The 25896-nt window shown below is 37.8% G+C and overlaps 1 protein-coding gene across 1 annotated transcript in view; it reads right to left on the reverse strand.

Moving 5' to 3' along the window:
* DNAJC1 (DnaJ heat shock protein family (Hsp40) member C1) overlaps nt 1-25896 on the reverse strand; it is a 99920-nt gene that overhangs the window by 57780 nt on the left and 16244 nt on the right. Inside the window, exons 2-6 of the mRNA XM_089533344.1 lie at nt 16274-16375; nt 15464-15510; nt 9225-9390; nt 8280-8374; nt 7146-7239 (exon numbers count right to left, since the gene is read on the reverse strand). Coding sequence (XP_089389470.1) covers nt 7146-7239; nt 8280-8374; nt 9225-9390; nt 15464-15510; nt 16274-16375 — 504 coding nt within the window. The remainder of the gene's footprint in view (nt 1-7145; nt 7240-8279; nt 8375-9224; nt 9391-15463; nt 15511-16273; nt 16376-25896) is intronic.

Raw genomic sequence — 25896 nt, forward strand, 5'->3', positions numbered from 1 at the left:
CTACTGGGGGCTAGTCTATCCTCCTGATAATTCCAAGGCCCAGAAACAACTAAGGCTGCAAACAATAGATAAGAGACACCAAATTAAAACAATGAAAAACAGTTTTAGGCATCAGAATATTTATATTCCAGTATTTAGGTATTCTCTACATCTGTGCTGTGGTTATGTGTGTATGTTTTAAGAATAAATTTGCTTTTACCAGCACAGTCTGGATATAAATTTGCCCTAATATTAGAGTAATGAATAGTAACTATAAAATAATACAGCCACACTCTTCCACTGTTCCATTTATTCTAGTGGGGCATGTGAAAACATCCCTGTAAGTCTTCACTGGACTTCACTACTGGAGACCTGCAAGTAATGCTTGACTCTTCTATAGGGTCTGTCATTTCTGTCAAAATCTGGCAGTAATTTTCCACCTTCATTATTGCATAAATCTAATAAAAATGCATAGGAGAGCTATTCTGACATCTAAGAATTTGAAAAAAAGTGAATGCAAGCTTACATTGTGCAAATGAATGAAACAAGTATCTGTAGATACAAAAGGACTATTGGTGGGAGGGCAGGGACATGAGAGAGAGAGATTACAGTATCATGGGTTTTTCTGGGGCTGAGTGTGTATGAGTTGTCAAGATCACCCAATGGATTTCCATGGCCAAGTGGGGATTTGAACCCTGGTTTCCAGGGGCATGGTCCAACACTCAAATCACTACACCATGCTGGCTCCATCTTTGACTCTTTAGCAATGGCTAAATATAGATTTTGCTTTAATTAGTATCTGTGTTATGTTTTTTACACTTATTTGCAATGCAGACTTTTCAAGTGTTAACAGTGACTGTTCATGCTAGTCAATTCAACTTTAATTAACTTACTAAGAAACATGCCCCACTATATCACCAGGTCTTACTCTGAAGGAAAAGTTCTAAGGCTAGCAGATTTCAGAGCAAGAAAATTTACTATGTAAAGTATCTAATTTAAAAGCAATCATGGGATTCAAATTAATGTTTAATTGTTTCATATAAAAGCAAAACAAATGTGTTTAATTCCTGCAGTGTCCAATTCCTTCCCTAAATGAATAATATGACAAATCTTTTTTTTACACAAAGATGCTTTTTTAAAAGCAAGCAAGACAATTTTTTACTCAAACATGTGACGAAAACTGACCCACCCCACTCCATGCTATCATTCATAAACAGTTCTTATTTCTTGACATATGTTTTTATGTTACCATGTTCCTCTGGCTGCTAAATGCACATGAAGGCAGATACATAATGCATTAATTGGCTGTACATAAGTACTAAATCTAGGGATGAGGGAGGAATTCCCTTAACTGGATAATATCTTTCACTATAGTTCTCCACTCATCCATCTTTTGCTTGCTTTCTTGACCTATCTGAGTAGCTTTATTAAATAATTAAACTAACAGCATATCCTTTTGGAATAGTGGGTGCCTCCCCTGTGACTTTAGCAAGTAAGTAAGTGCACATGAGAGATGTAAGCTAGCTGAATACATTACACAGAGGGAACTGCAAAAACCAGCCATTCCTTTGCACTGTATTTCTGGCCCAAGGGGCCATAGTTTTAAGTTGCAGAACTTAGCAAGGAGAAGACTCTCAGCTCCATACTCAGCATCTATAGAAAGCAGAACAAACACATAGGCAGGCTGGGGGAAAGTGTCTATTGCTGCTAGCAAAGTATAGATCTTATACACAGTGGGATCTTTGTGCATAGAATGACCTGGAGAACACACGCGTTTCACAAGAACTGCTCTGTTCCCCACTTCAGACATTTCATTAGAGGCAAGGATTGAGACGTATCCACAAACTGCACTGCTGCTGTCCTCCACTTGGTAACATAGCAATCAGCTCTCCTCGCATCAGAAATCCATCTTAATCTGCCTCCCTCCACCCCCATTGTCCACAAAATAATTAAAAATAAAGCTCTCAAAAAAATGCTTTGAAAGCTGTGGACCATTTTTCTTCTAACTCCAAAGAACAGGGAACAGCTGGTATAGCAGAGAAGAATAAAATGACAACAGCTAACCTGTGGACATGCATACAAAGCAGTTTTCCAAAGTAAAGAAGTACCTTAATTATTTTAAGTGCCTTCATGTATTAGAATTGGGGAGGGGGAAAAGAAAGGGCAGGAGCGATGGAACACATTCAGTTGGATAAATGACAATCAGATGTAGGTAGAAGCTTTGCAACGTGATTCATGTAAATTGATATTTAGCCACCCTACCCTTCACATGCATTAAAATGACTCATGCTTGGATCCCAAGAGCTCTCCTGCATTATATGTGGAAAGCACTTCTGCTCACATACAGGTTGTGTCTGTTGTCCGCTCTTCTGCTCGAGCCCTACAATTCGGCCTCAAGGGGTGGGGGGGAGCCCATTCTAGACTAAGCTTTGAGCAAAGCATTTCAAAGTGGGAGGAGACATGATGTAGAGGTGCTCATAAGGGAGTGATGTGAAAAGTGGTCCCCATTCTCACAGGAACTAAACTGCAGTTGCAAAACAATTTTAATTAGGTAGTGGCAGGCATGAGAAAAATGCCTGGTTTCAAGAATGAAGAGACATCCAGCTGCTTAAAACTTTCAAGGAATTAACTAACCTTGGTCTGCTCTCCCTGCACAAAAATGCTTTAATTGGAGATGAACTTAAGACATGGTAAATTGCATTTGTTATTTTGTGCTCAGTCCAAATGCATAACCAAATTCTTTTTAGGAGAGTATGGAATAGCTGTTATGAACATTTTTAAATCTATTGCATCTGATTTGTGGGCTTTGCTTTTTCTTGAAAACAGGGATCTTGCTGCTATAATCACTGCCTGGTAACCTTGAGGATAAACTACTATTAAGCCTGTGCAGGGCTGTGCCTTTGGAAGATTCAGATGATACAAAATGCAGCTTGCCTCCTCCACCACATTCTGCTTCCGTGAGCCAGCAGGATACCACCAATCACTGCAAACCTTATCCCAGTTCTCCTACCTTCTTGAATTTAACCTCTTATTTAAAATAAATACATGTCATTTTTGCTATGCTTAAAGTGACACTGCAGTTTTATAATAGGCTAAATTGGCAGGCTGTTAATTAAATACAATACAGCTCCTGAACTAGACTGCAGCCTGATCAAATTTACTAAAGGCTTTCCAAGTTAAAAAGTTATAATTTTTTTCAGTTTGGTGAACCCCCAAGTTCTGACAGGAAGACTATTTCAAAGGCATGAGGCTACCACTATAAAAACTCCAGTTCTAGCAGTAGATATGCTCATCTTAAGGCATCAGATCTGATACAAATAGAAGGAACTCCTCCTATTCATCCCAGGCAGTAGCAGGTATTTAAGAATTTAAATTAGGCTTCTTAGCCAATCCACTTGGCAAACATTCTTGCACCTTACAATATCCAACTTTAAAACGCAGTCACAGCATTTTGCAATGTTTGAAGCTTTAGAGCTGCCTTCAAGGACAGCTACATATACATATACTATATATACATTATATTAAAATGTAAATTACAATAGTCAATGTGACCTTACAGAGTGGTAAAATCACTTCCTTACCCAATAGGGCAAACAGATGACCCTGAAGGAATGGCTTGAAGCCACCCTTTCTGAAGACGGATTGGGGCTGCGGTGAATACACATCACAGCCCCAATCCGCCTTGCAGCCAGCCAAAAAAGGAGTAGCAAAGAGCTGCTCCTTTTTGGGCTGGCAAAAAGGCAGCTTTCCCTGCCCTGCTGCGGCCCATGGGTAGCTTCATGTGTCATTGGCGCACCCAGAAGCTGGCCCACATCTGACCACTGGCACAACTTCCAGGTGTCTTGGGGGTGTGTGGCATTCCCAAGCTGGCTGGAAGCCATCTTTTAATGCCAGTCTGTTTCCCCCCTAAGTCAGATTCATCTATCACATACAAATCCACACCAACATATGAGGGCTCCTCTTCAAAATCATTTCAATTTCAAATCTATTAACCATTTCAGGACATAATTCAGAGAAATGTCTGTGTTAATCTGGAATATAAGTATGCAAAGAGATCTTGTTGCAATTTTGATACTAACTAAGCAAAAGATGTTGTAGCATAAGCTTTTGTAGAATTGGTCCGCTTTCACAGATGCAGGATAGTTACAGAAATACAGAGGTGGAGGACATTCTGATCTCTAGTCAGTTCACATGTGTAAGGAACAGCTATAGTAAATCACAGCCATTCCTACCTCATTAACCTCTGCTCCCAGCAGTGCCACTGAGTGTCACCTGGTGTGGGGGGTGGGGCTTCTGGGGGTGGTGCACACTCCTTCCCCTCCGTGCCACCCCATTCTTTAATTGATGTGGAAAAAGCCGAGATGGCACACAGGTAGGCTTGCCATATCCTGGTTTTACCTGGGACAATCCCGGGTTTGGGGGCCATGGGATCATCCCGGCCCGGTTTTGGCAATTTGTCCTGGGCCCAAGGGGCCCGGGCGCGCGCGCGCCTCCACCTCACTTGCTGCAGACCCACAGCTCCTCCTCCTCTAGCCTTAGTCACAGGAGGAGCTGCAGGCTGCCTGCAGCGTCTCCAACTACCCACAAGGGGCAGTGGCTGGCCCAGAGGAGGAGAAAGAGCCCAGATAGGCCTGGGCAGGGCTGTGGTGGCGCGTTGGGGAGGTTGGGGCCACCACCGCCATTTGCTGCGCGTTTGCTGCGACAGCGGTGGCGGGGGAAAGAGAGAGGCCTGTGTAGGCCTCTCTCCTTTGTCCGGGGGGGGGGGCTCGGCTCCCCTCCCCTCTTCGGCTCCGCCTGCCTCCCGGGACGGAGCCAAGGAGGAGAAATAAGCCTTGCTGGGGCGAGGCTTCCTTCCCTCCTTTGGCCCCGCCGCCAGGGACAGAGCCGAGGAGGAGAAAGAAGCCTCGCCGGGGCAAGGCTTCCTTCCCTTCTTTGGCCCCGCCGACAGGGACGGAGCCGAGGAGGAGAAAGAAGCCTTTCCTCTTCTTCTCATCCTCCTCTTCTTCCTCCTCTTCTTCTTCCCCTCTTCCTCCTCCTCTTCATCCTCCTCCTCTTATTTTTATCTTTTTTCCTATTCTTCTTCTTTCTCCTTTTCTTCTTTCTCCTTCTCCCCCCTTCTTCCTCCTCTGTTGTTGTTGTTGTGTGTGCCTTCAACTACTTTCCAACTTATGGTGACCTTGGCAAGTTTCTTCGGGGGGGGGGGGGGTTGCCTTTAGATTCCCCTGAGAGGCTGGGAGAGTGTGACTTACCCAAGATCACCCAATCGGTTTACATGCGTTTATATTAAAGCATGCGTTTATATTAATGCTTTTTGAATGTATTAATTATCTTTGGTTTTTGTGTCCTCCATTTACAAAATATGGCCTACATTTGGGGGGCAAATTTTGTCCTACATTTGTCCTACTTTTTTACATTTGTCCCGGTTTGGAGGTAGACATTTATGGCAACTCTACACACAGGGGTGTAGGAACACATGGCAGGAGCAGGGCCTGACCAGATGTCACCCCCCCTTCTGGTGTGTCACTTAGTGCAGGCTGCACCACTGCACCCCCCTAATGATGCCACTGGTTTCAAGCTAGATCAAAGAATTAGTACTTGAATAGCAGTTTAAGTCCACTTATCCATTTCAACCAGACTTAAGTAATGAATAAAAGATCTGTTTACATCATAACATCAAAGCATGCAGGAGAGAGGTTTTATTATTTATCTACTTTGGATTTTTCCATGACTGAGGAGGAGGAAAAACTGGGAGATATTTTCTTGCCCTGCTGTGGCAATATTACCCAGTCTGAACCAGAGTCAAGATAGCCAATGCCCTTGAATCTCTCGTCCCACAACAAACTCCACCAAATACCCTTCAATACTAAGCAATCTCTGAAATCCACCATTTGGGTTATACTAGAATGTCACATAAGGTAACCAAGATCAATACTGCCTAGAAACATTGCTGTGAAAATACTAGTCAAACAAAAACAGGAGCCCAAGCTATAAAAAGACCCACAACAGACCAATTCAAATAGTTACTATGACCTGTTCTTAGTGTCGTGGGTGGGAGGAGAGGGCAAGAAAAAGGCTCTATAGTCAATCAAATTTGTTTCAGGTCTGATTGGGCATTAGCAGTTTCCTCATGAGCACAGTGGCAAGTGGAAATAGAAACTTGATGGACCCAGTCTTCTATCTGTGTTTATGCTTGGTAGTCACACAAGAGCTATTTATTGTAGCTTTTTCAGGTCTACCGTACCTACTGAGCTTCTGTGGTTAGAAAATTGCTTTCTCCATTCCATCTCCTTAGATAAATTTGCCAACATTTACTAGTTTCAACAAGAGTTTGATATTAATGTAGACACTAATATAATTGGAAGGGCACATAGGTTAAAAACTGGTAAACCTTAAATGTAACTCATCTAATTCACCAACACAAAGAGAAACTTGTGAAAAATTAAAACATCTGTAATATAAACTATTGAGCAGCTCCTGTGTTGTATTCATAATGAGCAAGTAAACCTCCCAAACTCACATCAACTCATTAAAAAAATTGTTAATAAACTGACCACAAAAATGTAGCAGCCTTGAAAAACCATACACTACTGTTTTATTACACTGGCTGGAAACAACTCTTAAAAACACACACACTTATTGCTTTTCCACATCTCTCAAACCCAGCCATGGTATTTAACACAGCATTGCAACTTTACACATTTTTAAGGCCCTTAAATTAATTGAAATAATTTATTACACTGACTGACAAGCTAGATTTATCTTGTTTTCAGAGTAAGATTTAATTTTCTGTTTTATTGACATCTGCACTGCTGTTCATATTTATAGATATTATAACTCCTATGGCAAATATTTTTGCAATGTAGGGCACAATATAAACAGCAAGTCTTTCAATGCTCTGCTGCTGGTCTTGAAATTCTTTGACCTCTTTTCCATTTATTTAGTAAACATCTCCATGTCTTTAGTATTTATAAATTGATGCAAATATGGGATCAATAGAGGCTTTACATTTTGCATCTACCTACTCTGAAAATAAGATACTTTACCAAAGACAGAAGCACAGGACAACAAGTTTAACTATGTCGAGAAGCTCAGGACAACACATGATAAGAATAAAAATGGGGGATTTTTACAAAGCTAAAATCAACATGTCATTCTGCTGTTTTTACCTGAAATAACTGAGGCAATGCTTTTACTGTTAGATAGAACCATATTCCCAGTTTACATGGAAGCAGATCCCGCCACTGTGGTTTCTCTAGTAATCTGTAAAAGTAAAAAAAAAACCCAAAAATTATTACTTATATTTTGTTGTATACATCGCCATAAAAGCCTCAAGCTAGGAATACAAGGTGCTAAAGTAAGCAGTTACCTGTCAAGGGGACATGTAAATGTTTTTTCATGGAACATAACTGCAAAGACAAATCTCTTTAGAGGGCCTTCCCTAAACATTATTCTCTAGGCACTTCACAAAATAAACACCTCACCCTTTCTTGATGACGTTCAGAGAAAAACAGAAATAAAAGAGAGAGACTAACCACCAACCAAACCAGTCAAAAGCGCTGACAACCAGATATGAAGACTGTAGCATAAACAAACCAATACATAAAAATTAATGTCATTTGCAGTTCGCTGAAGCATTACTCACTGATGTCATCAGAACAGAAGACAGGCAGACTAGTCTCTGCTCTCTATCCTGCATTGATCCAGTTCATGCCCCTGCTGTGTGAACTATTTAAACTCTTTATTTCTTTCTATGAATCAATAGAACGAATGGTGGTATCTTTTGGAATATTCTGAATGTCAGTATTCCTCCACCCCATGCTGTCACCCACTTTTAAAGGGGTAAGAAGGGAACCTCAAAAGGAAGAACATTTTAGTAATTCCTTTTGCACCCTAACCCAAATCTGATGCTAAAATAATTGCAGATGAATTCTGTAAATAAAAGGCAATGAGTATTCTGACTTCAATGATCCCCTTCTAGTTAACTCTGCCCCTAAAATTAAAGAACAAACTCAGATGTCAAACTAATTCTGCATATTTTTCCCTGCCCATAGCAAGTTTTCCTGAAGTACACACTAATTTTGTACTATTAGTCTACACCTATAGCTCAGAAATTATTATAAATAATTATAATTAATATCAGAATTAGCAGAATTTTTAAATATCCATATGAAGAGTCTTTTCAAGGAGTGTCAAAACATTTACAACAGATTACTTTACATGCCTGGTATGTCAAAAACTATTTCAGCACTTTTCAACAGTAGTAGTGATTCTTCCAGAGACAGATTTTCCGCAGTTCCCACCTTTCATTCTTGTCTAAACCAAGTTTCACTTCCTCTGTATTCTTCCCTCCTGCTCTTCTTTTCTTCTCCTTCTTTTTTCTGCTAAGTAGTTCATCCTAATAAAGGGAGGTAAATGTTAGAGGTTACCATGAACATGTGAGCTTGTAACACTTAGAAAAACTGTTCAATTAGGAAGAAAACAGAACACCATTTATGCAAATATGTGGATGGTACATGATTAAGAAAAATAATCTAACTGTTGCTATGGCATCCATTCCTTAAACACACATGAAGTACAGCTCCGTCCGTCAAGAGTATATATCCACAACACTCAAAGTTCTCATTCACTTTTTAAAGCTTGCAACGTTTTAAAAAGTGGCTTTAAAAATTAGGATGGGAGCAAAGCAGTTTTCACATTATAAAATTCTTAGCATATAAATAAGAATGATATTTTGCTTTCTAGTAAACCAGAAGCAACCAACATCTAAAACGTTTCTTTGCTTCTGTGGTTTTAACATTGGAACCCTGGAACATTTATCATGTTTGAAAGACACTTCAGTTTGGAGGTGGGGAGAAACCTCCATTAACACAGAAGCAGAATGAGCATGAATTTCAAATATCAAACAGCGGGGGAAGAGGCAAGAGAAAAATCCCAAAACTCGCATTTGTACAGTTCTCAAGGAGGTTTTGGTTTCCAAATATTAGCTTCTTAAACCATCTTTACTAGCTTATATTCCTAAAACGTACCTTTTATGTTTTTAATGGTGGAAATCTTTTAAAAGGAACCAATTTACATAAACATGGGGGGGGGGAATACTAAGTTACAAGAAGTATAGTTTGGAACCGTACTGTCAGTAAGTCATTACTTTAAAAGAGAGAGAGAGAGACAGAGAGATGAATAGTCAAGAATCCACAATCCCTGAACACTTCCAGTGATTTTAAATACAGCTTATTACCAATACTTACCAATTGTTTTTCCAGGTAGATTGACCAAACCACAGCATAATGACCCACTGTGAGAATAATGAACAACAGCAATGCCAACTCTGCATTGCTCATTTTCCTCACTCGCCTGTAGTAAAATACAGGCTGTCGCCAATCTGGTAGACCATTGATTAGAATATCATCATACCTAGAGTGGTAAAAACAAACAAGCTTTCATGAAGCAGTTAAAATTAACCTATTTAATGAGATAGGAATGACAATTGTGTTTTACTCATCCATGTTTTTTTAAAAAATTAAACCCCTACAAGAGTATGTTTTGTCAACATTAAATCTGGGGTTCTGGGATAGATGGAATTCTAACCAGCCTGTTGTGAAATTGTTCTTCAGTGATTGCATAAAACCAGTGACTCTGCTGTTCTTACAGCTCCCCCAATTGATTCACTTGAGAAGTGTTTCTTCTCTACAATGAACCATATGTTCAACCTACCTGTCAATCACTGGTCATGTTCCCAGAATAAAAGAATTACAAAGGAATGATTTTAAGTGGGAAGGCAGCCACCACCAAATCCATTTACTTGCAATGATTCTTTAACTTATAGATTAAAAATACAAAGAAAAACAACCTTTGCTATTTAGAAAAAAGTGCAGTTTTAGCAAATATTTTTCTTTTGATGTGAAAATTAATTTAGAAATCAAGTGTAATTTATTAGCGATCAGATTGATTTGTAGAAAATTACTATTTGAAATATTAGCCTGCTACAAATTCTCATATTAATTAGTGAACCTTCGCCTTATTTTTTCCTCCTATGCTTTATATTAAAAAGCTATTTTTAAAAATAACTTTTTCTACATTTTTTCCTCTTTCAAATATTGTATTGCTTATCATTTAAAATACTCTCTACCCACACACACATATTCTACATTTCTTGCCTACATAAAGAAACCAGATAACTTTTAGTAGGAAAATTGACAAGTCTATCATTTACAGCACTTAGAATGAAGACATTTAAAATACTGTATGTTCAAATTAACCCTAAATGGAGCACAGCTCATTGAATATTCTAATCACGCTACTTGCAGAATTAAATCTGCACTGAAAGGCTTAATTTGGTGCAACACACTGACCAAAATATTTTAATTAAAAATATTCTGAGTTAGGCGCAGGCCTAATTACAGGAATAGAAATAGGGCCTATATTGTCATGCAGGTCAGTAGGACTCAGTAGTAGGTTTTTCTCAAGTAAATTGACCGATTGAGGAATAATAGCGCAGCTGCTAAACTGCCAGTCTTGACATGTAAATCAATTTAAATGCAACAACTGCAGTAGCTACTTTGATAGTTATTAAATTGATACCTTGGAGATAGATTAATGGGGGAAAGTGATTTTTGCCATCTTTTTTTAAACTTGGTATAAAATAATTTTATTCAACAATTCTAAGACTCAGTAAACAGCCATTTCTTCTAAACAAATTCTTAATTACTTGTCAAAATTATTGGTAAAAATATTCAACTAATTTCTATTACTAAATATTAACAGGATAAATATTGCATAATTTTACATTTTATTTTGGACTATTTTATGCACAAATAAAAAAAATGAATGATGTTCAGCTTCATAAATTTTCAAAAAACTTTTAGTCTGGACAACTGCTGTAAAAACAATTCTCAGCAGTCCTGCAAAAGTTGTTTTCACCCAGTTTTAAATGTTTTTCAGATTGTATCAATAATGTTAAAATTGAAAAAGAATAAAAACTGAGAAAACAGAAAAATATAAAAGAAATTGCAAAGCTTAAGGACTGTTAAAATCTAAAATATTTCTTTCCCCTGTTTTGCAAAAAACAATTACAAATCATTAAAAAAAAAACCAAATCATTTTGTTCACCAACAAAAAAGAAATATATTATTTAATGACTAATTATTTAAGAACTATCAAAAGCCTTGATAGTCCACACTGAAATTCACACATATTAAACACCTGCTTTATATGCATCCAATTCTGATGCAGGAAAAAAATCCTGTACTAAACCACACTGAACAGCACTGTGTATTTACTGGGCTTCGTCTGCTATTCTGAACAAAAGTCTCCAAGGATTTAGTTCCAGAATCAATGCTCTATTGATTTTACTATCAATGAACATTATGGCTCACACGACTAGCCATTTTAAGGGAAGATAGCTTCTATTATAACTCACTTTTTAGAATATATACTGTCGAAAGATAAATCACTGCTTTCTGTAATAATTAAGCACTGTATTTAAAAATTAAGATGTCTGCTTAATTTTTAAGGTTACATGTAAACAATGATCCTTAAGTTGCTTAGCATCCTTTGATAATTTTTAACCTTGTTTTTCACATTTAGGAAATCAGTTAATTAGGAAGCATGCAGACAATTCATTAAAGTACTTATTTGCAGAAACCAATCTATCACCAAAGATAGACCTTCAGAGGCATGAGGTAGAATTAAGCACATAAGTAAATCACAAAGCAGCCTGGCCTTTATGTCCTTGCCACATTTTACCCATCCTCAATTTGCCCCCTTTCAAAATAGGGGCAAATACAAGCAAATGGGTATAATTCCACAAATGCTAAGCCTATACCAAGCAGGGTTATGACAACTAGATAAAGAAACAGGAGGCTGGAGATTTGTGTTTGTTTGTTAAAAGGTGCAAAAATTAAAAATCATATTAAAAAAGAAAGAAAGAAAGAAATGGCGGATAAGTTACATCCTAAAATGCATGGATTATTCTGCAGCATGATGGTAGCTTTAGGTAAACTGAAAAGATGTTACTGAGGTTGAAAGAAATGCAGTATTAGTTTGCTACCCTATCCATCTTTTCAATACTGTGACAGTTTAACTTGAATGTTTAATAAAGAGCTTCTGAATAGTCAACTTTTGACTGTTTATTGTCTCTCGGCATACACTCTTGGAGGCTTAAATGCAACCAGCAATCGTAAAACTATGGTCCTATAGTTTGGTTTCACAGAAATCAGGGCATCTTATGTACAAAGAAGTGGGCTTTTAAATCTAAATTTCAGAGTGGAGGGAACCAAACACTGTTTTTTCTCCCCTCTCATAGATAATATAAAATTAGTGAAGAATCTCCATATACTTTCCATATAGTGAACATAAAAGTATTTTCATTACCAAAACGATCATAAAATAAGTAAGCTTAAGTGTTAGATTATTATGATGCCCCACTACTGGTTACTGTAATCTAAATTATAAAATATAAAAATTGATTTAGAAGAAACATTTAAGAAGAAATATAATTTTAAAAGTGAAGAAGGATTGTCGTGGACACTAAGCTTTTAAAGAAGCAATCTGCTCAGTTTCATCTAATGAGATGAAATAAACTGTTAGAAATCAATCCAGTTCCTTATACACATTAAAGAAAGGCAATGAAGTTTAACAGATTTACTTTGTAATACTGCAGTTAATGTAACTGGATTCAAATTAACTTGCAGTACCAATCGGTATGCACTGGAGACCTAGATATATTTAAATATTATCTACTGTTCACTTTCCTACTGTGCATAGCAAGTAAAGGAAAGTAAATCTTGAAAAGCAGGCAGGTGGGACATGCTGCAATGCAGCCCCCAAACTGCTATCTAGCTTCCCCTGACTTCAAAAAGTAGGTTGAGGATTTGACACAAGAGCAACTCAAAAGGAAACATGAAGATAAATTCGGCTCTTTTTATTTGGTGCTCTGACACCAAATCCTCAAACTACCTCTAAACTGGGAAGCTGAACAGCAGTTGAAGTTCCATACGGTCAGCTTCAGAAGAGGAAAACAGTTAATTATCATCCTCCTCAGCATCGGAGGCAGGAGCATGCTGTTTTGATTCTGACTTTGATGTTTAGAGTACTAACTGATTTTTAATGCACTATTTTTAATTTAAAATATTTTGAGTGTACGGGAAATAACTACTGCACTCCCAAGAAAAGTATTTTGTCAGCCTGCGAAGAAGAAGCTTGAAGATGTTGACAATCTAATGAGCATTTGCACAGAAGAGACATGTAGGCCCAGAAAAGAGGGGGAAAGGGGAAAGGTCTCCCCCATATCCTTTTCCCCGTGGAAAATTGAGTTATGAAATATTTTTTTCTGAATAATGGAAAAATGTTTAACAGAAGATTTTCACATATTTCCTGACCCCAAATCTTGACCAAATTCTATGTAAGTGGAAGACCTTTGATCTGGTATAATATGTAAGGCTAACATATTATACCAGATCTTGATAATAATTGCCTGGTTTCCTTTTATGGAAATCTTATGTCTGCATGATAGTATGGGGAACTAAGAGACAATAATTTTATTTGTTTTACTAATATTGATGGTTTAGTCTGATTTTACTGGGCATTTTTGTATATGTCTCATAAACCAGCAAAACTGAGGAGATTCTTCATACGTCAGGTCTTCTTTAGAGTTCAGGATGTCATAGCTCTATTTATAATAGAAATAAAATTCAGAAAAGCATATTCAATTTATAATAATTTTCTCAATAAACTGTGCTTTTTATATACCAAAGATGAGATATTATACTTGTATATATATTATTTTCCTGAAGTAACAAAATAACTTTCAATGTGAAAATGGGGCTAATATTGCACTTTTCATTTGTTCTGAAAATTTCCATTTTTTTCTGGAAGAAATGGGGGGGACTCCCCCCCCCCCATGGCTTCAAAATGTACACAAATTTTACATATTGACTACATAGTTAAAATAGTCAGGGACCACCATGCCTGAAGTATATGGATCCAAAGAAAGAACTGAAGAGGTATTAATTCATGATACAAACAGTAAGAATTTAAAAGAAATCTTACTGGCCTCTTGATTTGCAGTTATTTAAGCAAGATATAACCACTATTATTACCTTGGTTTTTCATCTGAGTCTGCAATTCCCTTGCATGCAAGGCCTGTGGGAAAATGCCTCATAGCAAAGTTTATACTTTTTTAAAGAAAAATACTTGCTACTTGTGAACCTTCTTGCTCCTACCAAGGAGGTAACCATGAATCATTTGGAGGCATTTAGCCTAGTAACAATAACATTGGTTTTATTGTAACCCAACCTACATATGGGGAGGAAGGAACATCCATTTAATGAAACAGGTTTCTCAGATAGTATTTGTCCATATATATCTCAATATGCATACTGCATGAAATCTCCAAATAATTTCAGTGAGCAATGCTTGTTAATAAGAGAAGTCCCTGGCACTGCAGCTGCACTGGGGGAGAAATCCAAAAGGAAATTTAAGAACAAAGTCAACACAAAAGTACAACTTATTTCATATTACATCAACATAAAACAATGAGCATGTAAATTAAGCACCATCAAACCCTCCCCCCCCCCATTATACTTGTGTGTTTGTGTGTGTGAGAGAGGGTGCATTTAAACTAGTTCATACCTTTTGCAACCATTTGACACCAGACATTGACCCCCTATTGTTTAACTTCCTAAACTTCCTTGATCTATGACTCCAAGCTGAAAGACTGCAGTGGGAGGCAGGGTAAAAACCATACACAGAATCTCCAAAACTCCTCTGAACACTGTTCCAGGGCTCTTTCAACACAGAGGATTATCTGAAAGTAGATAATCTCTACTATGAGACCTGGACTCATGCCAAGGTTTGTACAAAGCTAAGAACCTCCTGGAGAACTTTTAGCATCTCTGTTCAGAAAACTGAAAACTTAAGAGATATTTCAAACAGAACCTCTTTGCTGGAAGTAAGCTTTTCTTTTCTTCAATCAAAATATCGGGTCAACAGCTGAAGTGAGCATCCTAATAAATCAAAAGTCCAAAGTACAACACAACAGTCCTATGAAAAGTGATCCAAGCACAAATGATTGCTTGTCAGTAATTCCTTTCTTACAAATATTACCAACCTCTATTACTGTGTACATTATTGAAGTAACTAAATAATGTACAATATATATTAGGCTTTTCAAAGACTGGATTTTAGCAGTAATATATATACATTGCAATTTCTTAATCTATGGTGGCAATCAAATTAATGATTAGGAAAACAAAACTGCTGAACTAAGCAGGTATCAGATTTCTAAAGCACAGATTTATTTTATAATTTATTATGTTATTAACATAGATTAAATCCTAAAAATACCATTCATGCATATAAAAAGATTCAAGAATAGTTTGTAAAGTACAGAATATTCAAATGATGAAGCTCTATGTATTTACAGAAATTGTGAATATCATGGCTATGTAAGTTGTAGCCTGCTTTGAAATATATACAAGGTACTCACTTATGCCTTCTCTCTTCATCCTTTAAAACTTCATATATGGCCACCAACTAGAATAAAAGTGCACTTTTACTTTAAAAAACAAACATATCAAAAGCTCTATCCTAAACAACCAAATAAATTTACCAAAAATGACAAATGTATTGGACTTTTCTTTCTCAAAGTGGGAAGAACAGTTCAAATTATTCTGTGTAAGATTTAACCTCTCAACCAATTTGAATAATGTTTACAGATCTCCCTACTCATCCCTAAATTTTCTAAAACTGTTTCTAAAATATAAATGCAGTTATTTTCAGATATAATAAAAGGTTTTTTATTTTTTTAAACATGCTTTACTACTTCAGAACTATTGATCACTATTTCCATGTAGACTTCAAGTAAATCAGTTACATGTTTTATAAGTATTATGCCTTGTCTGGAAAAAAAACCCTAGCATAGTAAAGCTTAATTATATACATGTTACTTAATGTATTTGCTTACTAAATATTTCCTGTCTATTTCCATTTACAAAGAAAAACCTGCTACTCGTGACACTGTACCACTAAAATGAAGTGATTTGCGTTGTCTTAATTCCCAGAGTAAAATAATCACATCTAAGAATTTTCAGCTCCTGGTATCATTCGATGGACTTCTTCCTACTTTTCTTTATTCTTGTACAACTTGCAAAATATTTAAATGTTTTATACAAAAATAAAGCAACAAAATCTTCCAAATCATTTCTAAATACTACTCCAGAATTAAAATTAAAATTTATTCAAATACTTTAATGATTGCATCATACTGTGGTATAAACTATACAATGTATTCACGTACCTGCCTAAACTGAGTTTCTGCATTTTCATCCTTATTCTTGTCTGGGTGTAATATTAGTGAAAGCTTCCGATACGCTTTCCTAATATCTGCTGATGAAGCATCCTGTGAAACACAAAGCAAACTTTGTCAAAAATGAATTCCCAGAACCTTGTTAAGATCTGAGAAGACAGCCAACCAAGAGCAGAGACCCGAGGCAATGTAATTTGAGCAATCATTCTTAACAGCCAAATATGCAGCCAGCCTGGCCCACATGACTGAACAATCAGTCAATCTAATTTTGTTCTCCTCTTAACTTCTTTCAATGCCATGTGCTCATTACAAGAAGATAGTATTTGCCAGAAACTTTCAAACACTTGCTTCCTTAAAATTAGCCAATAAATCTTCAGCAGCAATTAAGAGATCAAACAGACAAATTAAAATTAATATGTCTGCATATCCTCAAGAATATTCCCTTTTACTCAGATTGATATATTCATTTTTGTACATTTTGTGCATTGGCAAACACTGTCTTCCAGTATTAAAATTATATCTCTATCAATTCCTTGGAAAAAAACGTTTCCAAACAAACTATAGTTTCTAAATGCCTGTGAAACAGGGCTACTAAAGCAATCACATTGCATTTCATGAGAAGTATAAACAATAGCATGCTCCTCTGTTCAGCATTAGGTTTCTGTTCACCATGTTTGAGCCTGCCTATTAATTTCATTTTTAAAAGTACAAATCTTGTTTCTAAGAGCAGACAGTATAGGGGATGTTACAGTTAATCTCTACCACTTATGCTTAAGAAAAACATTGCATCTATCGCCTGTTGGATATTATACTATTACATGTATCATTTATGAAAACCAAGAGTTTAATGATGAACTCAGAGGCAATGTAAAATGAATGCAAAACACAACCATTCCCAACAGTCTGGACTTCAACAAGATATACCCTGGGCAGTCTATGACCCCTAAACATTGTTCAGGATAAAGTGAAAGTCTTGTCCAGAAAAATTAGCATGAGGATTTGGCTTCCAAGTAGCATTTTATTTCATTTTAAAGGTACACATGTAGATATAACAAAGTATCTAAAAAGATTATTCCCTCAAGAATTAGGCCTGAGCAAACTTACTGCAGTGGGCCAAATCTGGAAGAGGACCTAAAACTGTAAGAACCCAAAAGTAAGACAATTAAAGCAGCACCATAATTAGTCTGTCAAATAATCCATTACAAAGCACTGTTTTCATTACAGATTTATAGAACAAGCCTAAGTCAGCATAAAACACTTAAGGCCAGAAGGGAATAACAGGGAAGAGTGTGTGGTGTATGAGGGAATGTCTGCGTGTCTATGCCGTACATGCACTTGGATGCTGTACATACACTTGGATGATGCTATCTAAGATATACAGTAAGCAGTCAATTATGGGACATCTTCTGAGAAACAGAAGCAAAAAACTGACACTTGGCTACTATTTCATGCCTTTTCCTCAGTGGAAACACCTTTTGTTTATGTAGAAAGTGCATAGCGTTTGAAACAGATATTACATTATTTTGGCTGATGGGGGGGGGGGGGAGAATAGCAAGTAGTTTGGATAAAAAGGGCAACTCAAAATTCAAGTGTCATTTTTCATGACTCTAAGCTTCTATTAGCAAGAGGCAGTTATTGAGCCAGGTTTAGTTGTAATAGTAAACACTAAGAAGTAAGCCCTATTGAACACAGCATGTCTTTGTCCTCAATAAATATTCATCAGACTGCAGGTCAATGGAATATTTCCCTAGGATTTTATTTGAATTGTTTTAATAGCCACACAATTTTGCTAGAGCCTGAGTCAAAATATTTTGTGGAAGTTATGGAAAAGGTTTGTATTTAAGATAGGTAAAGGTATTGACAAGGTTGTCATGTCACGTCCGACCATAGGGGACAGCCAGCACTGTCAGAGACTACTCTGTGATCATGTGGCCAGCATGATTGCACATAATGCTGTTTACCTTCCCACCAAAGTGGTACCTATTTATCTACCTGCATTTGCATGCTTTCAAACTACTAGGTTGGCAGTGGCTAAGACTAGTGATGAGAGCTCACCTCAAACTGCTAACCTGCTGATCTTGCAATCAACAGAGTCAGTGTCTTAAACACTTGACAGCTACTTTTAATATCTCTTCCGACAATTTTAATAAACCTGTTATGCAAGATTGTGACCTCTCTTACAGGTTGAGCACCCCTAATCTGGAAATCTGAAATCCAAAATCTCCAAAAATTGAAACTTTTTGCCATCAACTGCCCGCTTCCATCTTCAAGGAAGTGGAGCCAATGCAGCAGCTTGTTCATCTTTCAATCTTTCTCCAGCCTTGCATTTCATACACAACACAACAAGATGCAAGACTGAAGAAAGATGCAAAGCTGGAGAGAGACGAACAAGCAGGAGCACCAGAGCCACTGTTTCAAAGGCAAAAGTAGGCAACTGGCAGCAAAAAGACATGAAGCTGGAGACATTGAGGATCTGTGAAATGGCAGCACTCCAAGCGTAGTGGTCGGTGAAAATCCCCACCTCCCACCATTTCATAGATCCTCAAGTCTCTCTTCAGCTTCATATACAGGTATATACTATGCTACTGGCCCCAAATCCAAAAACATCACAACTCCAAAACACTTCTTGTCCCAGCATTTCAGATAATGTATTAAAACATGTGTTATCTAAATACAGAGTACAACTGTATATTTTTCCACTCACTCACAAATTACAGATTTTCAGAAGAGAAAAAAAGCATGAAAACAGTTTACCATACATTCAAGACCCAATTATGAATGCAAGCATGGAGTAAAAAGTTGTTTTAGTTATGCAGAGAAAACCAACATGCTAGGTATGTAAATTAAGTAATTTAGGGGCTAGGAATCTGCACCTCCACCTACTGCTTCAGCAAGATGTCTCACTAACACAATTTCATTATGTTTGGACATGACTGTGAGGAGTTGAGTTAGCCAATGCAATATTGACCATGACTTTGCAGTCAATTAGACTAGGACAAAATGTGTTCAGCATCTGTCACTTAATTGTGATTAAACCCAAGGGACTGAGGCAAAAGGAAGAGAGAAAGAGAATGACTCACGGAGAAATCATGTTTAGCACTATGCCCTATTTAGGCAACAGAATTATTTCCCTAAGTCAATCACAAAGTTGTTGTGGTTGCGTATTTATACCTCATACTTCCCCCAAAATTGGGAGTCAAGCCAGTTTACAGTAGGATCAACAATATTAATGGTTTCATGTATATAGCTAGCCATATAAGGTTTTTATTTTTATTATTGCTAGCATCTGCTTTTCTGCTATCTAGTAAGTGTCCCTCTATAGTAATAGACTTTGAAGACATTTCCATCATTACAACCTTTTCAGAATGTCACAAGCGCAAAAGAAATCTAGAGCATTCAGTACATTCTTATCTTTACAAAATAGAATCTTAGGCTCCAGAGTAAATTTTTATTTACAGTCGACAAAAAAACAACAACTACCAGAACATTTCTTCCAAAGGTATTTTCTTGAATGTATGCACATTTAGGATTGTAGGCAAAATCATTAAAAATAATTATTTTTAACACTTCTGTACTCCAGAATTTTTATTTTCTTTCCTTTGGAGACTGGGGTCTGTTAGCATTAAAGTTCAATAACCTTGTGAGCACAATCTGAGATAGTTCGATAGTGTCTGCTTAAGCTAAAGCAAAGAGAAAGGCAGCATTCCAATCAGCTTTGATATGGTGTGATGTTATGTCTAAAGCCTATTTTTTGCTGAGGGTAAATCAGCAAACATAACTGCAAGAGTACTAGTGAGTGCTTGTGCAACTGAGTATTCTGCCATACAGAAAGAACAATGTCCATAGAACAGGAAAACTAGATGTCAAGGAGAAAGCTATCACCACACTGCTTGGCTGATACATCTACCTTCATCTTTCTAAAAGAGACTATTGCAGAACTGATTACATTTCAGCCTAGATAACAATAGAATTTTAAAAAGCATCTTTGTTTTTCTTTTTTCTTTTCCACAATCATAATCAGAATTACACTGATTCTCTACTTTCCTCTCTCTACTCCTCCTAAACTACATACATTCTTTCCAATGGCTAAACATTCATCACACTGCTGATTAAAGGCAATGCTGTTACACAAACAAGAATTTGCTCCAGAATAGACTACAGACATTGTTTAAGCTACTATTTTATGTTATTAACCAAATCTAATCATAGAGGACTAGTCGCATACATAGGTTTTTACCATGACATCACAAGTAAATGTTTTGCAAGTAAATGCTTCTCGGTCAGCCATAGAATTTACATGCTATTCCACATACTCACCCTGAAGTTTGATGCACCTGGCACATCACTTCTCAAGTTTCTTTAACCCTTTCCAGCCCCCCCTCTGATGTTTGATCACTGAAATACTACTCTGCTGCTGCACTTCTGAATCACTCAAATATTTAATTCCTTTCAAACTCTTTTTAAAGCTGGAAAGGAAATATGCAGATGGAGCAAGATCTGGTGAATAGGGTGGACGGTGATGCATTCAAACCCCAAATTCTTTAAAACTTCCATTGTCTTGCCATCCTTGTGAGCAGGTGCATTGTCCTGCAAAAAAAAAGGACATGTTTCCACTTTCCCTTGTTGTTTTTCCTTCAATTCATTCTTTAATCAGCACATCAATTTAAAATAGTATTCTGCATTAACTATTTGGTCCTTTTGATCCCAAAAAACTGTGGACATGGTATTTCTTCTTGACTTTTGAGTGTTGAATTTCTACGGACATGAAGAACCCAATGCCACCACTGCAGGCACTGTTGTTTGGTGTCCAGATCATAGTGATGTAATCATGTTTTATCAACTGTGACAAGTTGTTAAAAAAAATAATGACTCAGGCATGTTACAGACTGCCAAAAAGCGGCGGCCTGCACCCGCCCCTTTCCCCGCCGGATCGGGGCCTCAGTGGCTAGAGCAGCAGCCGCTGAGGCCCCGATCCGCCGCTTTCCAGGCTGCGGGGAAGCGGCAAAAGGCCCCTTCCCCGAGGCCTGGAAAGGGGTGTCTTTGGGTCTTCAAGCCCCAAGGACACCCCGCGGCGGCGGGGAGGAGGAGAAAGGGGCCGCTTAGCCCCTTTCTCCCTTGCGTCACTCCTTCCTGCTCCCTTGAGTCGCTCCTTCCTGCTCTGACGAAAGGGCGCACTAAGCCCCATGTAGATGGGGCGCCGCCATCTTGTACGTCTTCAGGACGTATTAGGTTTGGGGGCGTCAAGAAGTGACACCCCTTTTTAAACCTAGGACTTCCCGAGGATGCCCCTTATGGCAGTTTGTAACACGCCTCAATAACTCAAAATGCTGCAAAATAAAGTTGGTGGTATCCACTTAATTTCACTTCTTGTCAGCATTCTAACATTTCGGCACCCGCTCACCTGACAGCTTCTGCATAGCCAACTGCTCATGAATTATAACCCCAATGCATTCCTGAGATATCTTTAGTATCTCTACACCTATTTTAGCTGAGATTCACTGATCTGCCAAGATCAGGTCATGAACATGTGCAAACATTTCTGGAGCTGACACTAATGGAAGACCTTCCAGGATTTACTGCATCTTCAGTCTCAAAATCTCCACACTGAAAGTTAGCACACCATTTTTTCACAGCTGAGTATGAAGGGGCATTTGTCACTCAATGTTTTTACATTATCTGTTGTTGTTAACTGCCCTTGAGTCGATCTCGACCCATGGTGACCCTGAGGAAGACTCCCTGCCCGACACTGTTCTGCTTTGTTCCTACAAAGTCATACTGGTGACCTCCTTAATAGAGTGCACTTATCTAGCATGTGGTGTTCCTCTCTTTTTACTACCTTCTATCTTTGCTAGCATTATTGTTTTTTCCAGTGAGTTGTGCCTTCTCATGATGTGTCCAAAGTACGACAGCCTCAGTTTTGTCATCTTGGCTTCTGGGAAGATTTCTGGCTTGATCTGCTCCAAGACCCATTTGTTTGTCTTGTTGGCTGTCCACAGAATCCTCAGAGCTCTTCTCCAACACCACATCTCAAATGAACTGATTTTCTTTCTATCTTCTTTCTTAATTTCCCAGCTCTCACATCCATACATGGTAACAGGGCTTGTACAATTCTAATGTTTGTGCTCAGTTGTATATCTTTGCATTTTAGGATCTTTTCTAGTTCTTTCCCAGCCACTCTTCCCATTCTAAATCTTCTTATAGTTTCCTGGCTGCTTTCCCTGTTCCTACCAATGTCTGATCCCAGGTATGAGAACTCTTACTATTTCTACTTCTTCATTGTCTAGGTTGAATTTGTGTAGATTCTCCATGGTCATTATTTTTGTTTTCTTTATGTTCGACAGTAAACCTGCCTTTGCACTTTCTTCCTTGATCTTCCTTAGTAGTTGTTCCAGGTCTGGAAAGGTTTCTGCATATCTTAGATTGTTGGTATTTCTTCCTCCTATTTTCAGTGTCCAAGCCTGCTTTTCTTGCAATATGTTCTGCATGTAAGTTGAGCAGAGTGATAAGAAGCAGCCTTGTCTGACCCCTTTGCCAACAGGGAACCATTCTGTTTCTCCGTGTTCTGTTCTGACAGTAGCCTCTTGTCCTAAGTACAGATTTCTTATCAGGACTATCAGATGTGTTGGTACTCCCCATGTCTTTTAGGGTGTTCCATAACCTTTCATGATCTATGCATCATATATTCATGGATTTCCTTTGGAGTTTTCTTCTGTAGGAACAAAAACTTCATCACAGCCCAAATTTCAACACTTGAAAATTCCACATTTTTGGTGACATGGTTCTATCAGAAATTAGAGCTATGATCCTGCAAACTGGAAGTTTTCAATACAAAGGAACATTATTTCAAAGTCCAGTGATAAAATTATGCTCAGAGTTTGGGAAGTGGGTCTGACTAACAACTTTTCAGTACCCCCTCATTCAGAAAAATTGAGCAGAATTTTAATTTTGAAAACACAAACTAAAAACAAATTTTGCAAAATTACATTGTAGGAGTGTTGCAATCCTTGAAAATGACATCACTTTGCCCATGTGTGATCGTACACCACAACCCACTCCAATTTAATGTTATTCATTAAATCCACACTCCCAGTGTGGAGTGGATGAGTGGATGTGCATCCAGGCTTCTTCCAAGCAGACAATGCTCACAGATTAACATTTGCAAGATTTGAAGCACAGGTCTCTCCATATACCAGAGAATTTCAACATATCTGTGGGTTCCAGGGCTCAAAAACTTTCTTCCTCTGACAAAATACCACACACAATCCCATTCTGCCTTTTCATGGGTTTAGAAGGCTTCTACATGCAAACCATATTTCCCAAACCATTCTAAAGCAGAGATGGAAAGCAACTGGCTTTTCAGCCACTTGCGTAAATTAAAGACTACATAGACAGACATGGTTATGTGCAGAGTGTATGTATACATATGAATGTATACATATGTATACTTTCTTCCAGATAACCAATTTAATGCTAAACAATTTTGTCTTGCAACAACCAGGAAAACCCAAACACTATGGCAGGCACAAGAATCACTTTAAATACAGGCACTGTCCCTGTAAATATATTGATTTGAGGGAAAGCATGAAACATCATGGCAGAAAAACAGCATGCATTACCAAAGATATAATGCTGTCAACTATTCAAAATGCTTCATATGTATTCTCTAGATGTAATCTTCACAATAAGCCTGTAAGATAAAGTGAGTCATGCTTTGGCAATTTCACACCTCCCATGATTACTTGTGAGGCAACACATACCTTGCCTGGGAAATCCACCCATTTGTAAAGTTGTGATGTGTTTTAAGGAAATAAAATGTGCACAGAGCCACATGTACATTTTAATCATGTAAACAGTCTAAAAGACATTTTTAAACCACAATATTTAAAACAGACTTGGTATTTAAAGCCACCAAGTCAGTTTATGGCAAAAGAAAAATGCAAATGAGAGACTCTTGATTCGTAACTTCATTATTTAGCCACTATGCAACACCAGCCTCCATATAAACAGTGATGAAAAGGGTGTATTTCATGCTGCTTTTTAAAAACTGAAGGAAGCAAAGAAACTGGGTGACACCAGGTCACATTTCCAGAATTATTTCATCTGTACAGTATTGGGAGTTGTGAATCTATCAACCAATGCATCTTCAAGATAAGAAGGGATCATTTAAAGGAATCCTTGATCAAGAACTGTATCAACTTCCTTTTCTTTGACAAAGATTCCCCTAAACAAAGAATTAGATGGTTCTAAATAGGACATGATTTCTAAAAAGTTCCCAGCATTTCTGAATGCTCTGTGTTGATTTCAACCTTTGCAGGCCAACTGACTCCTACATTGCACCAATAACTTGTGAACATTTTCCCAAATGGTTTTGTCCATATTTTATGGCTATAATCATGTCCATGAATACCTTTTACCAATAGGGTATCCAGCACCCACACAGCCATACAGGAAAAAAAGGGTGAGGGAATAAAAGGTCAGTGTCCACAGGAACAGCCACTTACTCCTTGTCAGGCATAAGTGGTGTTTCCTAAAGACACTGACAGATAGGAAAATCTATTTTTTCCAGGAAAGCTTTTCCAGCAAATTATTGGCAAGGCTGTTAAGTCAGGCTCTGGTAATTGCTGCTTGATCTTTTGCTGCTCCACTTGTTTTTGCACCATTGAAATGTATTTTTTTAATGTACCCTTTTAAATTTTCAGTTCCACTTTGAGCACAACTCTGAATATTTTCTTTATAATAAGACAGTTTATGTTTTAATTGTATATGCTACCATTCTTTTTTTATAAAATGAATTACATGATTTTTTTAAAGCCTAGCATCTGCTCTTTAGTTTCCAGCCATTAAATTCAGTTTCAATATTTCATGGCCATAAATCTCTAAACAGTTTTGATTTAAAGTGACAATTTATACAGGATCCACTGAACAAGTAATATTGTGATCTTTTTGTGCAATGCTGTCACACATTTGCTGAAATAGCCTGTAAGGCATCTCCTGAAGCAGCCAAAGCAAACAATAAATTGCAACTGGTTACATGTTCATCAAGAATGCAACATTTCCAGAAATAGCACTGAAATAAAAAAAGAGAAAAATGCATAGTGCAGGAGAAAAAATACTGAAAGGTATATGGAATGTATAATACAATATGACCTTTATTTACAAAATTAAGACTTAGAACTGAATTGAACAAGGCAGTATTTTTCACTGTTTTAGAAACATGCATGGTTCTTTGGTCTACAGAAATCACACAGTTGTCACATTGGTGGGTTACAGACCGCCGAAAAGCGGCGGTCTGGCTCCGCCGCCGCTTGCAGTGTCCAGGAGATGCAGCCTTTAAACGGCGCGACTCCTGGATGCTGCAGAGAAGGAGCGCGGAAATCGCGCTCCTTCTCGGGCCCCGGAAGAGGCGCCGCAAGTGCCAAAGGGTGCACTCACAGTGTCACTTCCGGTGCGCCACGCGCAGATGCAGAGCATCCGTTACGTCAATATGGCGGCCCCCATTTGGAAGGGGCGCTGCCATATTGTACATATTCCATACGTACTAGGGTTAGGGGGGTGCGGAAGCACCGCCCCTTCCTAACCCTAATACGTATGGAATACGTATTTTTTGGCGGTGT

The sequence above is a fragment of the Sceloporus occidentalis genome, unplaced genomic scaffold (genome assembly GCF_023333645.1).
Source record: "Sceloporus occidentalis isolate IW3139 unplaced genomic scaffold, rSceOcc1.0.p SCAF_7, whole genome shotgun sequence".
Taxonomy (NCBI): Eukaryota; Metazoa; Chordata; class Lepidosauria; order Squamata; family Phrynosomatidae; genus Sceloporus; species Sceloporus occidentalis.